This window comes from Micromys minutus (assembly GCF_963924665.1).
Source record: "Micromys minutus genome assembly, chromosome: 26".
NCBI classification, from domain to species: domain Eukaryota; kingdom Metazoa; phylum Chordata; class Mammalia; order Rodentia; family Muridae; genus Micromys; species Micromys minutus.
The window spans coordinates 21,481,772-21,497,015 of record NC_137961.1 but is presented as its reverse complement, the minus strand read 5'-3'; the positions used below and the strand labels follow the sequence as shown (position 1 = coordinate 21,497,015).

General features: G+C 36.0%; 1 protein-coding gene across 1 annotated transcript in view; it reads right to left on the bottom strand.

Moving 5' to 3' along the window:
- The window catches only part of MMP16 (matrix metallopeptidase 16), a gene marked incomplete at both ends in the record, with an annotated part of 220,318 nt that overhangs the window by 22,597 nt on the left and 182,477 nt on the right, over positions 1-15,244 (bottom strand). Inside the window, one exon of the mRNA XM_080938684.1 lies at positions 3,190-3,328. Within this exon, the coding sequence (XP_080794810.1) occupies positions 3,190-3,328 (139 nt within the window). The remainder of the gene's footprint in view (positions 1-3,189; positions 3,329-15,244) is intronic.

Here is a 15,244-nt window from a genome sequence, read left to right as displayed (position 1 = left end):
CACGGAAGTTAATACAGGCAAGGTTGTTAGTTTCCAACTAAGGAGTCTCAGTCATCTCCCAATTTTTCTAGCCCTATAAAAACAATTGCTATTTCTACAGCTATGCAATCACCCTGTATTCATTCACCAATGTGAGCTACTCTGACCAAGTGCATCGTATTCCTACATAGGCACAAACTACTCTGTGAATAGAGAGGTTTTTGTTTGCTTGTTTTTCTATATGGATGCTTTTTATTTGTAACTCTTGCCCTTTACAAAGACTATATATATATAGTCTTCAAGATGATAAACAGTATATAAATATTGTTATGTGCTATATTTCATACTATGCTTTATGGTCCATATATTTGAACCTGTAACACTTCATGAATTTTCTTTCAGACTGATTTCACGGTAACGATTTGAGTCCTTCAGGTCTTACCTTGAATATTTGTTTGACAGGACAGGACTATGATTATTTTTGGCTAATGAGCCTTCCTACCCATTCTCACCAGGTAATTACTGGCCAAGTTCTTGAGTGGGAAGATGTAGCTGGAAGCAGAAGCTACTGTCAACCTCTGTGATTGTCACCCTTCCTTGAATTCCTACTGACATTTAATTAGCACTTAAAGTATTATTTTATGAAAATGTAATGACTATCCAACCTGCACTGTTTCCTGAAGCGAAAAACACAGGAGTGATAAGAAAATAGAAACAAAATCCACCCTGGTGAAATTTACATTAGACACTTTTCACTCACTTTTTGAGTAATTTAAAATTTCTTGCAGCTGCAACATGTTGTCCAAAAGGAATATTTACATACAGCGGCTGGAAGAATATTCTGAGGGTTAGTTTAACATACAAGTTGTCTAAAAACTAGAGAAAAGGGGTAAACTCATCTCCGTGAAAGTGAAGGAGTGTATCAGGGAAACAGCCAGGACGTGGTGAAGGTCTACCACACAGTACTTTATGACCTGTAGTTTTGCTGTAGGTTGTTTAGATAGAACACAGCCTCGCAACAGCCTAAGGCTACCTTAGCAGTACCTTTCCAAATGCTTTAATTACATTCATCACAAATTATACATTGATCTGGAGAATAATTACTTTTTTGGCAGACAGTGCCAAAGAACAGTGGGAGAAGGAAAAATTTCTCTCTAGGTACTAGGCCTCCAATAGTCAACCTTCGGGTACTATTATGCTGGTCTTCAAGGTCACTGAGGCTTTCAATCCCAGCTATGACTATGGTAAGTGAACATAATCATTTTGGCTCACCTTTGCCTTGGAAAAGAATGAACTTGGAAGGCCAGCAGTCAGGGAGAGTGTTGTAGGAATCCATCCTGACACAGTCCCTTACAAACAGAATGGTGTTTACCTGCTTTGCTAAATTCCCTCTTAGTTTCTGAGTTACTCAGAAATGTATCCTTTTCCCTTTACAAAAATTCTCCTTCCTTTTGGACATGCTTACACAAACGATCTGGACTTTCTTACTCTTTTTGTCTAAAAAATAACCCAAAGAATTCTATCGTGTGGCCGTTTCCCTGACACATGGCTGCTCTCCATTTCTTTGCTTGCCTCAGAATGTCTAATAAAATATGTTTAAGCTTCCTTCTTGGTCTTTTTCTAAGTCATTTTATTAACAAGACTTGAACCCAATTAGGATCCTGAATTTGCCTGCTAACAGTGGTATTCCTACTTAGTTCACAGTGGTCTAATACAGGTATATTCAAATTATTCTACTATCAAATAGCAGGAAGGCAATAATATTAATAGCAATCACACAGCCATCATGGATACCCGGCATTCCTTGAAGCGCAAAGTACTCCAGATGTGATAATAATTTAGCAGTCCAAGTTATCCAGAGTTTGGGAATAGTATGGATCATAATAAAGTAATCTGAGACAAGGAATGTTGCTCAGTTGTTGTGGTTAATAGCAGTTTGAAGAACAACCTAATCACAGAACCTCCATGGCTGTAGAGTTGACATATTACTATTTATATTTTCATTAAGAGATGGCCCACAAAAACAAGCATACACTCATTTTGTGTATGATGCAGCATGTTGCCATTAGGTTGTTTTCATGACATCCATCCTTAACAAGAAAATGTAATTCAACCCTGAGAATACTTACTCTTTTCTTCTCAAGATTCTTGCTTTCTTTTAGACCACATTCTTTGTTTAGTTTACTTTCAGACTTCAAAGTCCCATGTTTCACACATAAATAATATTCTTCTCAACTTTGGTTCAGATAGCCCCCCACCCCCTGATTTGCCACCACAGTCTGACTTATCTCTGTGCCTCCTAACTTCATTTATAGTTGTTGATTTTCATGTTTTAATGACAGAGGAGCAGTTCACTTGGGAAGGCAATCTCCTTTGCTTGCTAAGGTGATTTGAAACACTTGTAAACTCACATCTCTGATAAATAACCAAAACTTGGGTAAATATCATAATGCTAATCATGGAATGAATTTCTTAATTACAGACTTTTCTGAAATATATGTCTTAGTTTGTTAGAAGTTATTTTCATAAACTTATAAACATAATAAAACATTAAAACTTAAATGATTTAAAACTGAATTTCACTATAAACTGTAGTAAACAACTCCAAATAATATAGAAACTAACAACCTGATGAGAAATGCTTATTTATTTTATTCTTTTCATGGTTTCCTTTCCCTTCCTTCCTCTTTTCCTCCCTCCCACCCTTTCTTTCTCCTCTCCTTTCTTCCTTCTTTCCTTCCTTCAGTCTTTCCTCCCTCCCTTCCTTGCTTTCTTTTATTCTTTCTCTTGCCCTCCTTTATCCCCTGATTTTTCCTTCCTGCCTTTCTTTCTTCCCTCTTTTCTTTCTTAAAAAGTTTTTGCTATGTTATCAGGCTCTACAAGTCTCAAACTACTATGTTCCAGCCATTCTCCTGCCTCTACTCAGCATCCCAAGTAGGTAGAGTGGATAGCATGTACTGGTCCTACCCTGTCCCTTGCTTTTATTTTGTGTCATATCTAATTTCAATCTAAAATTTCTGTAGTGCAGGGATGTCACCAAATTTTGACTTACACATAACACTCCTGCAAATGAAAGTATAAATCACAAAAGTAAACATTACAGTTATTTTATGTTACATATGTTCCTAGTATTTGACTTCCCTGTGCTTTATAGCGTCTTGAACAAAATGATAAATACACAACAGAACCAGCCTGAGAAAATATGCTTACCTTTAAAGAAGACAAAATTTCCATCACTGTTTTCATAAACTGCATCAATACTGGGAGGAAGGCCTCGCCAGAAGTAAGTAATTTGCATGGGGTATCCATCCATTACCCTGTTGTTTCTCACTCGCCAAAACCACTGGTCCTGCAAAGGAAGCAAAAATGTGGCTCGGCATCTTCCAGGCCTCATCATCTTTGGCAGGGCAGTCATGCATTGGACAGTTTTAAAGCTAATCAAGTATTCTTATGCTCTTTCATCAACTTATGAGAGCACTAATACTTTATAATAAACTAGTAAGAAAACCATTCAATCTCCAAACCAAAATGTGTAAATAGAAATCATGTCAAAATACTCTAGGCTACAATTTGTCATTATCTTCAGATTTTCAAGATGGAAAAATCAGAAGCACAATATTCTGCCTAGAGGTGGCAAAGGGGTTTGTGATCACAACAATGTACCTTAAACACAGAGGTATTTTTATACACAGTATCTTCATGCTCCAGATGCTGAGGAATGAACAGAAGTGTCATATTTTTCTGAATGTCCATATTATAGCTGCTGTCAGTATAATGATCGATTATAAAATATGTCTGGTATTGGCAAGTAATGGTATAAGCAAATTTTTCTTGAAAAAAAAAATCACCACTGCAGATTTAACTGACTTTGCAAAATGCTTTTCTTCCCGCAGTTTTAGAACAAGACACGTATCTATTATTAGTCAAGTGAATAACATGATTTGACTCATTGTAGCAGTTTATAAAGTTAATGAGTTATCAATTAGACTGAACATGTATGCATTTCGACATAAGTCTGTACTACTGACTAGACAGAAAAAAAACATAATGTAACAGAAATCTACAAAACTTTCATAAACAGAATACCCATGGCTCAGGTTCTAAGATAACAATTAAGAAATGGGACCTCATGAAACTGAAAAGCTTTTGTAAGGCAAAGGATACTGTCAACAGAACAACACGGCAATGTAAAGATTGGCAAAGAATCTTTACTGACCTTACATCTGATAGAGCACTGATATCTAATATATACAAAGAACTCAAGAAGTTAGACTCCAGAAAACCAAAACCTTATTAAAATGGGGTACAGAGCTAAACAAAGAATTCATAAGTAAGGAATCTTGTATAGCTGAGAGCACCTAAAAAATTTTTAAAATCCTCAGTCATCAGGAAAATGCAAGTCAAAACAAAGCTGAGATTTTGCCTTACACCAATCAGTATAGCTAATATAAAAAATTTAGGCAGAAACAGATGCTGGTAAGGATGGGGAGAAAGATGAACATTCCCCTCTTGGTGGCGGGATTACAAGCTGGAACAACCACTTTGGAAATCATGCTGGCAGTACCTCAGAAAGTCAGAAAGAGTTATACCCAAAGACCCAGCTATAGCTCTACTGGGCATATACCCAAAAGATGCTCCAAATGTATAACATGGACACCTGCTCTACTCTGCTAAAAGCCACCATAATTGTAATTGCCAAAATCTGGAAGCAACCCAGATGTTCTCCAACAGAAGCATGGATATAAAAAATGTGATATATTTTCAGAATGGAATACTACTCAGTTATTAAAAATGATGACTTCACAAATTTTGTAGGCAAATAGATGGAACCCAGAAAATATCATCATGACTGATATCACCCAGAAGCAAAACCACACACGTAGTATGCACTCACTGATAACTGGATATTACTCCAAATGCTCAGAAGGCACATGGCACAGCTTACAGATCATATGAAGCTTAACAAGAAGGAAGGCCAATATGTGGATATTACAATCTCACTTAGTATTGGAAAAAATAATTATAGGAGAGAGGTGGGGGAGAACCTTAGTGGGAGAAAAGAGGGGAGGAAATGTAGGGTGCATAATCAGGTGTGGGAAGAGAGAAGAGTAGCATCCAGAGGGCCAGGAGAATAAATAGAAATATGCAGAAGTTGGTGGTTATGCTAGGAAACGGGTGGGTGGGTAACCTCTAGAAAGTTTGAGATGCCAGAGAAGTGAGAGTCTTGTAGGACACAATAGGGAAGACAGTAGATGAAATACCCAACAGCAGGGAAGAGTACCAGAAGAGGCCACCTCCAGTAGATAGACATGACCCCCAGTAGAGGGACTGGGCCACTCACTTATCGCACAATCTTTAGCCTAGAACTGTAATTGTCTAAAGAAAATGCAGGGGCAAAAAAAAATGAAGCAGAGACTAAAAGAAAGTCCATCCAAAGATCACCCTACCTTGTGATCCATCCCACCCACAGACAGCAAACCAGGACACAGGACACTTGTGCTGAGCAATGCAGTGTTTGCAGACAGGAGCCTGGTATAACTGTCCTCTGAAGGACTACCAGCACCCGACTAAGACAGATACTCACAGCCAACCACTGGACCTAAGCCTTGGCACACCAATGAAGGAGTTAGGGTAAGGACAGAAGGAGCTGAAGTGGAGTGCAACAATATCAAGTAACGGAACCCCTCAGAACTCCCGGGAACTAAGCCAGCAACCAAAGATTAAGCATGAATGTGTCCATAGCTCCTGTTATGTATGTAGCAGAGGACTGCCCTATCTGGTATCAGTGAGAGTGGAGACGCATAGTCCTGTGGAGACTTGTACCAGAGAAGGGGGATGCTAGAGGGGTGAGGCAGGAGTGTGTGAGTGGGTGGGAGAGCACGTTTTTCAAGGCAAAGGGGATGGGGATGGGGTAGGAGGTTATGGAGGGAACATCAGATAGGGGGATAGCATTTGAAATATAAGTAAATAAAATGATTAATAAGAAACAAAGAAAACAAAGACAGCAAATTAACACAATGGCACCACTGTACTTCCTATGACTTACTCAGGTATTCATATACAGTCCTCCCAGAATTTCTTCATGTCATGTCAGATGATAATATGACACCTGTCCCATTGCACTTTGTGTTTTACCTAGCTATTATGAATTATCTTCTCTACAAACAAACGCAATTATTTAGGAAAAAAACCCAGTAACATCATTACTATCTCTGATTTCACATCCTATTCTTGTCTTGTTTCCTAATAATCTTGTCATCTTTGTCAAGGCACTAGCCCTTGATTCAATTACCAACTAATATCTAAAATTCAATGTGATGAATATCCTAACTGCAGAGGAATGTCATTGGCATGGGGACATACTGACTCATATTTATGATTCAAGTTATTATTTCCCACAAATCAATACTTTTACTCATGAAGAGTAAAGGATGGCTCTTTATATAGAAGAAGTTCTGACCCCTCACCTAAGGTTACATTATCAGAAAACACTTTCTGAGAACGAGAAACACTGGGAGGGAGGGAGCTATAGGTAGTAACTTTTATGAATTATCACTGACACGTGTGGGTGATTTACTGTCTTTGAGTCACCTACCCGCCTGTAAATATCCACATGATCTCATTAGTTCGCCACAGTAGAATTAGGCCAAATAAATTTTGGTTGTTGTTTTTTAATCTGCCATTGGTATTTTTTGGAATGAAAAAATACTTATGTATATGTCCTAGGAAAAGTTAGACAGCAACCTTAAATACTGCAAGAGGCTTCTATATATATAACAGGGAAACTTCTCAAATTTTTTATCAGGTCACCATTATGATTATATACATGAATATGTATATATATATATATATACATATATATATATATGTATATATATATATACATACATACATTTGTATTTACGTCAGACATAAGTATAAATGTATGATTTTTGAAACCAAAGAAACTATTCTGCCAAGCTGACATACTGTCATGGCATTCTAAACAACATGATTCATTACCTTGTAAAGAAAGCAGAAAAATATGATTCTAAACACAGTTGTGTTGGTCTCAATGGTTAAGTTACATAGAGTGTGAAATTGTTTAATAGGTGACAAAATTAGAACTACTTCATAAACGGCCAAATTTAAGCTTTTACTATAAAATTCTACAATCAACCCTCCAAATAATAAATGTTAAATGTTTGCACAGGAACAACTGTTAAAGTCAAATATTGGGAGCATAAAACAAGTTTAAAATACTACTTTATACACACACACACACACACACACACACACACACACACACACACACACACACACACACACACTAAAGCTGACACTTGGAAATTATAGTTTTATTTACATATAATATGGTTATTAAAGTAATTTTTTTCAAGTACAGAAAATATCTTTGGCCAAATGAATGCTTAAGACAAAAAGAAAAAATATTACATCTAGATCATAGTGGATTAATTATATAGTAAATATTTATTTGAGAAATAAAATCTAAAAATCACAAGGAAACAAAAACCCAAAATATAAAGTTCATGAATAGTATGCAAAAGAGAGAAGGAAAGATAAAAAAGAAAGTGAAGAAAGAAAGAAATTTTGAAGGAATGAATGGAAGAAAAAAGACAGAAAGATTGGAAGTTTGTGAACATAGAGAGATGCAAAGTGATTTTAGCCAGTTTATTTCTGCTTTAGTTCTGGCCACAAGTCAGACACTATTCTGTGATAGAAGCATTTTTATCTGATAAGCTTTAGTATTATACTTTGCAGAAATAGTATTTCTCACATCTTCCTGAGTGGAGAAGAACAATTGAACGGCACTTGTGAATAACATCTTTTAACATTTCATAGGTATTGTTTCTTTGACTCACAAGTCATGCATTAGCATGTCCTTTTTAGGATCTCCTTTCAAATGTTACCTGGGATATGAAAATATGCTACCATGTGAAGGGTGATAAGAACAAATTTCCATGAGTATTAATCCAGTTACACAAATTTCTATGTACACCCAAACACGCAAAGACTGTGGTAGATATTGCATATTTACATACCAATACATATGAGCAAAATAGACACTATCTGGTGAAATGTACATTCTTTGTTGGACATTTACGGTTTTTATTTTATTTTTGGAAAACGATCATAAATCCATCTTAAAAATAAGTATTCACTAGAAACTTCTGAAACACAGAGGCAATACACAGGACATGAACAGGCATATGCTGGATAAATAACAATTCTAATGAGTAAACAGAAGTCCATTAAGTTGATGTTAAAATTGGCTTCAATAAATCATGCCATGGCCAAAATCTTTGTTCAAAATACATACCTAAATATACACTTGTATTGTGGGAAGAGCTTTTGATAGTGTCTCAATATGCAACCATAGGTGACTGGAATTCAGTATATAGACCAGACTGACCTCAAACCTATGAAGATCCTCCTGCATGAGTCTAAGGCAAATATATTTTAATACTATATAATTAAATGAATATGTGTTCGGTTTGATCATATTAATTGGATGCTAGAACATATTAGATTTAGGAGAGTTGTTTACAGGGCTTTACTGTATTTCAAGAAAGAGGAACAGTCTATGCTTATCGATTAGCTATATTAGTCTTAAGTTTGGGAAAGAAAAATTAAAATGATAACCTGAGGGGGAGGGAAGTAAATTGTAAGAGAAGCATAATTTGATGTGCCTTGCAAAAGTAATGTGTTACTGGGAAGTTGAAAGTACCTGTTTCAGTAGCTGACATAAGCGTTTTCTCTTTTTTCTTCTAAACACTAGGGTGTACACTGCTTAAGGCAACCGTTAGGATAGGCTTCCTACTCAGACATTCATAAATGTGTACAATCATTTTGCTATTAAGATGAAAGATCAACCAGAGAGAATCCAGGAAATAAGAATGCAGAGGTCCATCTGGTAGTAGAATAAGGAAATGGCATATTACCAAGCAGCCTCCCAATAACCTTCTTGAACTTAATAATTTTGGAAATTTTCTAGAGTACTTTTAAGGAGTCATCTTTTACAGTTGGCATTTGAATTTAGAAAGGCCAATTCTTAAGTAAATTAAACTTAGGTGCTTTTAAGTAAAGGAGCTAACACTTCAGAACAGTTTCCTTACTATTGTTCCAAACTGATATAATAAATGGTGGACTTTGAAAGTTATTCTACAATGCCTTTAGTTTTAGTGTTATTTATTTTGAAAAAGATCTAAAAGATTAAATGATGTAACTGATGCAGGTCACTATCTTATTCTTATTCATTAAAGCATGATATAAAGCATATCATTCTTTAAAGCTTAAAATGTTGGTAAACATTGATGCATGATTTATAGATGGACATGCAATAGCATGAACACATATTTTATCTGGTTTTTCCACAAATTAATGACCAGTAATGTCTCTAATTGGTCCTGCTGCCTTCTCCCAGGGTTTTTCTTGAATATATGCTTGTTGAGAATGTGCCTAGTAATAGTTATGAAACAAGAGATTTATTAAAAAGATTCATCATTAAATATATTTCATTTGTTTCTTTTCCCATCAAACTGCACACACAATTGCACAATAGAGCAACTTTAATTTTTAAGATTTTCCACTTAGAGAAGTGGAATATCAGAAACATTGGCAGGGTGATGAAGTTCTAGTTCAGATATCTAAGATTAGGTGATGAAAAACAAAGCATCTCATTCAGTTCACTGGAGTCGAAGTTTTATATATATAATAAATCCCCTTTAAAGTGTATATTCAATGTGACAGACCAAAGATGACTGCAAAATATATTGCAGTTGCCTTTATAAAAATGGGCATTACATGTCACAGACTATAATGAGCTCCAAACAGCTTTCACTGGAACACAATTACTTCTTTTATTTTCTATCAGAGAAAACTTTCTTTTTTTTTTCTTAAAATTTCTTCAACATAATCATATTTTATCAAGGTATGTAACACAATGGGTTTGGTGTAGAGCTTTCAGGACATTCTTTCTAGTCCTGGCTAGCTTTGAATTTGGTGTATAGATCAGGCTGGTTTGAAATGTAAAGGTTATTATCCTGGCTCAACTTAACTGTGTTAATTGAACTTTTGGCACCAATTCAAAGTTTCCTTTATACTTATTTTTTCCCCCCGAAGGAGTATTAAATTCTATTCTTTTCATCTATTCTTTTGGTTCTCTAAATTTCCATTCCTTGCTCAGGTTTGATATCCTCTCACTTGTCTAGAAAGCATTATAACGCTTGCACTACAAGCCAGTGTGCAGTCAAGACCCTAAAGTCAAAATAATGCAACAGGCTTCCTCTGTGGCTTCGACTTTACAGGGACTGGTTGTTCCACACGCCATGGAAATGGATACTCTTAACTGTGACTATATTTTCTCATGCGCAAGCATACCCCACTGTATAGACACTGCCAATTGGGAAGTGTAAGCTTCCTTCTGTTTCTTACAGACTCATATTGCCTTTGAATTAACACTCCTCCATTTTGCCTTTAGTATCTTCTGGCTCCTGGGCAACATGCCAAGACCTTGTCATGCTGTGGGTTTGGGGGTGTGTGCAAAGACTCACGATATGACATCAAAGGTATAAGACTACACTAGAGAGTTTATTGTCATCTTGGTCATGAACCAGACATCTTTGTTTTCAATATACTTTACCATAACAAGAAGAAACACTATGGGCTGGGACTTGCAGTGTGAGAAAGGAAGTTGCAAGGAGAGTAACTGTGAGCTTTTGGAACAGTGTATCTTTCAGAAATAAAGTCAAGTCTACACTGAACTGAGCTAGTTTCGAGGCAAAGGGGTGAGAACATATTAGGACATGACCAAGAATAACTCAGGTAAATATTTTACATTTTCAGTGAAGGAGATAAAAACTTACTTGTCAACAAATGATGGGTTAAATGCTTATGTTGAATTTGAAATTTGGTCCTAAGGGATAAGGACAGCTGGGGCAGAGAATTCCCAAGAGGAACCATGCCAGGCACCCTGAAAGATTCCTAAGTGAGGTTGCTTCAGTGGTCACCAGCAGTTGTTGTCATAACAGCAACAACTCACTCATTATCATCGCCTAATGGCTTTGTGTTAATATGCTCCTGAGAACATTCCTTCTGCTCCCACTGTTCCACCCAGCTTTGTTTACTCAAAAACAGAGTTCAAAAGGTAATTGCCCTTTCGTACACTCCAAGTAAATCCTCAACCAACAGCTAGATGGCAAAACTCTTTCTACCAAGATGCCTGAGGGAAATCAGACAATCTCAATGTTAGAAGATTAGTTTATAACGCCTACCAGTTTTAGTTTTTCTATGTTTAGATTTGTACCTACATTACCTTTTTTTTAGGGAGAGTGGAATATTGACATCTCCTACTATAAATATGTGCAGGTCAATATGTGACTTAAGCTGTAGTACTATTCTTAATTTGTTTTATTTTGTAATTGTTTTACTTGTTATTACAAATGTTGGTTACCTTATATTTGGAGCATAGGTGTTAAGATTTGAAATTCAATTATGGTAGACATAAATCCAAACATCTCTCTGCCGTGTGATTTTCTGATAAATGAACAAGAAATACACACTAGAAGAAAGACAAAATGGTGCTGTTCAAACAGGATATTAGTATATAGGAGAATACAGATAGACCTATAGTATAACCCTACATAAAACTCTGATTCAGATGGATCAAATACCTAAGTGGAAATCAGACACATAAATATGATAGGATATAAAATGGGGAATGTTCTTGAACTCATAGGCATGGTAGATAACTTTCTGATCAACATTTACAAGTCAGATGGTTGTCATTTAGAGAAAGCAACAGACTACAGAATGGGAAAAAGATTTTTACCCACTCTATATTTAATACAGTACTAATGTCCAAATTGTATGAAGAACTTCAGAAGCTAGATATCACAAAAGCTAATAGCCAAATTTAAAAAATGTGTATATGTCTAAACAGAGGATCCCAATAGAAGAAATTCAACTGGCCAAGAAACACTTAAAGGAATGTCCAGCATCCTTAGCCATCAAGGAAATATAAATCTAAACTAATTTGAGGTTTCATTTTACATCTGTCAAAACGGCTAAGATTGATAATACAGGTGACAGTTTATTCTGGTGAGGATATAGAGCAAGAGGAACACTCTGCCATTACTGGTAGGACTGCAACTATGTGCAATCACTAGAGAAATCAGTGTGGTGATTCCACAGAAAGGTGAAAATTGATCTACCTCAAGACCCACTTTGGAGCATACAGTGAGAAGATGCTTCATCCTGCCACAAGGACACTTTCTCAACCATGTTCACTGATGTTTCATTAACATTGGCCAGTGATTTGAAACAACATAGATATCCTTCAACTGAAGAATGAATAAAGAAATGTCATATATTTGTAAAAAAAAAAAGTATTGTAAACAATGGTGTTTATTTGGTCTTACTAATAAAATGGAGGGAGAGGTTTGAAAAAAAAAATAAAAGAAGATGGAAAGTCCTGAGATCTTGCTTCCTGACTATCAGGGAAACAAAAATGTAGGGCATCTTATGCAACATTGAAAATAAGAAAAGAAACTTTCTAATGATGCCACTCTGTAGTGGAGCCTTGGAAATGAATGGATGGACAGAGAGATGAGACCTCACTGTAAAAACTAGGCTATCCTGGTATTCATGTGTAATAGTGGCTCAGGCTGCCTCACACTCTTGGCCATCATCCTGGTTCGGCCTTTAGAGCACATCTCTGAACTTCCTACTTTTTGAAAATTATCCCGAGAAACTAGTACTGTAAAGACTGAAAAATGAGTGAAGTTGAGAACAGAGAAGTTAAACATAGCAACAGAGATCATTTGGGCATAAAAAGACACTAAGCTAAGATATTTATAGACTAAGAGAAAGTCCAGCAGACAGTGATGATGAGGGAGGATGGTATAGGCTTATTTTTCATAGGTACATTTTAAAAAATATACTTTTGAATGTTTGAGGTTATAATTATTATTTGTCCATTCCATCTTTTTTTACTCTAATGCCTTCTTTGAATCTTTTTTCCCCTTTATGTCTTTCAAATTTTTGGCCTTTTTTTCTTCAATTATTGTTACAGCAGTGTGTGTGTGTGTGTGTGTGTGTGTGTGTGTGTGTGTGTGTGTGTGTGTGTGTGTGTTTCTAAACACATTCGAATACAACCTGATTAGTCTGTATAGTGTCACTTATATATATGTGTCTTCAGGCATGACATTTCGGGATTGGATGAACATTTGCTTTCCTCTTCCCTGCGGAAGACTGTTTCTCTCTCAGCAATTCCTAGTTGTCGAGTTCTTTGTTATGCTTTAGGCCTTCTGAGCTTTCTGAATTCTACATTAGCACAGTTTTATTCTTTTCAGGGTATTAGAGAACATAATGTTGACATACATTATATACAACACAGATAGAGGCCAACAACAACATCGATGTCTGTTGGGATGATGGTGAACAGACTTTTACAGAAAAGGCAGAAATATGACATGAAGGTCATGTAGAATTCAAGTAAATACTGTAGTGAGTTGTGTGTGAGAGCAACACAGTTAAGGAAAGACAAGGTATTGTAGAAGTAACAACATGTAAATTGAAAATAAAAGAGAAGAAAGGTATTTAATAGGTCATAGGCAAAGAGCATGCCCAACCAAACGAAATGTCTGGGCAAACCAGGACTGAAGCAAGGGAGAAAAGTAAGGATCTAGGAGACAGCACAGTGAGGTGCCAAAGTCTAAATGTGAAACTAGGAAACTAGAAAGTCTGGGAGGGAAACAGGCGACTGCAAGAACTGAAGAAGAAAAAACTAGGAATTGTGTTAAGCTGTAAATTGGCAACAGTGAACAAAATGTGTGTTCTAGAATGCTAGATCAAAGCCTTGCTGATAAAAAATAAGTCAAATTAAGTTTCAGTTGCTAAAAAGGAAATGAGTATTATAGCATATTTATATAGGAAGGCAACTCCTCTGTCTGTAGTCATATACTAAATTTCAAATGCCTAACTATGCTCATTTACGACTTTTATATTTGAGGTTAGGGTTGAATGTTTGGGTGTCATTGTGAATATAAACTTCTGTATGTATTTTTGGTGAAGATTACAATTCATATAGAAGTGTTAATATAATGTTCTTATTTTAGAACATATGAAGAGATTGAAAAATTCAGATTATCTGCAAGAGCAGCCAGTGTTTTTCAGTGCTGAATCATCTCTTTAGTCATGAAAATAATTATTTTAATTTTGTGAATATTCTGTGTAAGCAAAAGTAAGTAAACCAAGGCAAAAACCATTTTCTATCCAGACAGTGGCTTTTCCCATTCACTATCTCTAGCTCAGGTTTCTTTAGCTTTGGGTTACAATTAGATTATTACTTTCAGAAACAAAGTGAATCAATGAGGTTACTGATGCAAAACTTGAGTGAATTAATGATCTATGATTTTCCTTTACAACTTTCCGACAGGTCTTCAAAATCTTTAGTAATCTCTCTCTGTGTGTCTCTTGATTTGTGTGTTTCTGTGTTTCTATGCCTCTTTCTGTGTCTGTCTCTGTTTGTCTGTCTGTGTGTGTGTGTGTGTGTGTGTGTGTGTGTGTGTGTGTGTGTGTGTGCATTCCACAGTGAGTTTGGATGCCAGAGTATAATAACATTGGTGGCAGATTCATACCTTGTTTGGGAGGGCTCTTTTTTCCACTCTTCTGTATGCACTAGACTAGCTGATCTATAAGACTTTAGATATTTTCCTGTCTCCTCCTATCTTCAAGTAGAGGCAGTGTTTTTGCCATTTACATGGAACTGGGAAATCAAAGCTAACATCTTCAGGAAGAGCAGCCAGCAATTTAGTCACTGAACCACTCACCACAAAAAAACAAAAACGAAAAACTAGGGTTACTTTCTTTACAGAGATTGCAATTTAAAATGTAGTGTCTTCATGCTTACAGTCTCGCAAAACTTTCAAATATGAATTATACTATATAAAATTAAAGGTACACATGACAAGTGAATGAATATAAAGAGGAGCCAAGGTAATACTTAGCGATGTGAGCTAAATATTATCACATAACTCAATCTTATTCAAAATTAACTCTTAAAAATAATTCCCATTTGTATATAAATGTATGTCCTAGTTACTGCCTATATTTGAAAATAAAACCTTAAAGATATGAACAAGTACAAAGTCTTTTGTCTTCATTAATGTGTCTTAGAAGAAAATCCTTGAGCAGAATTCCTCCTTCTGCTTCACTCTCTGTCCACTATGGCTCTTAGTGATTGCATGGGACCAAACCAGTCATG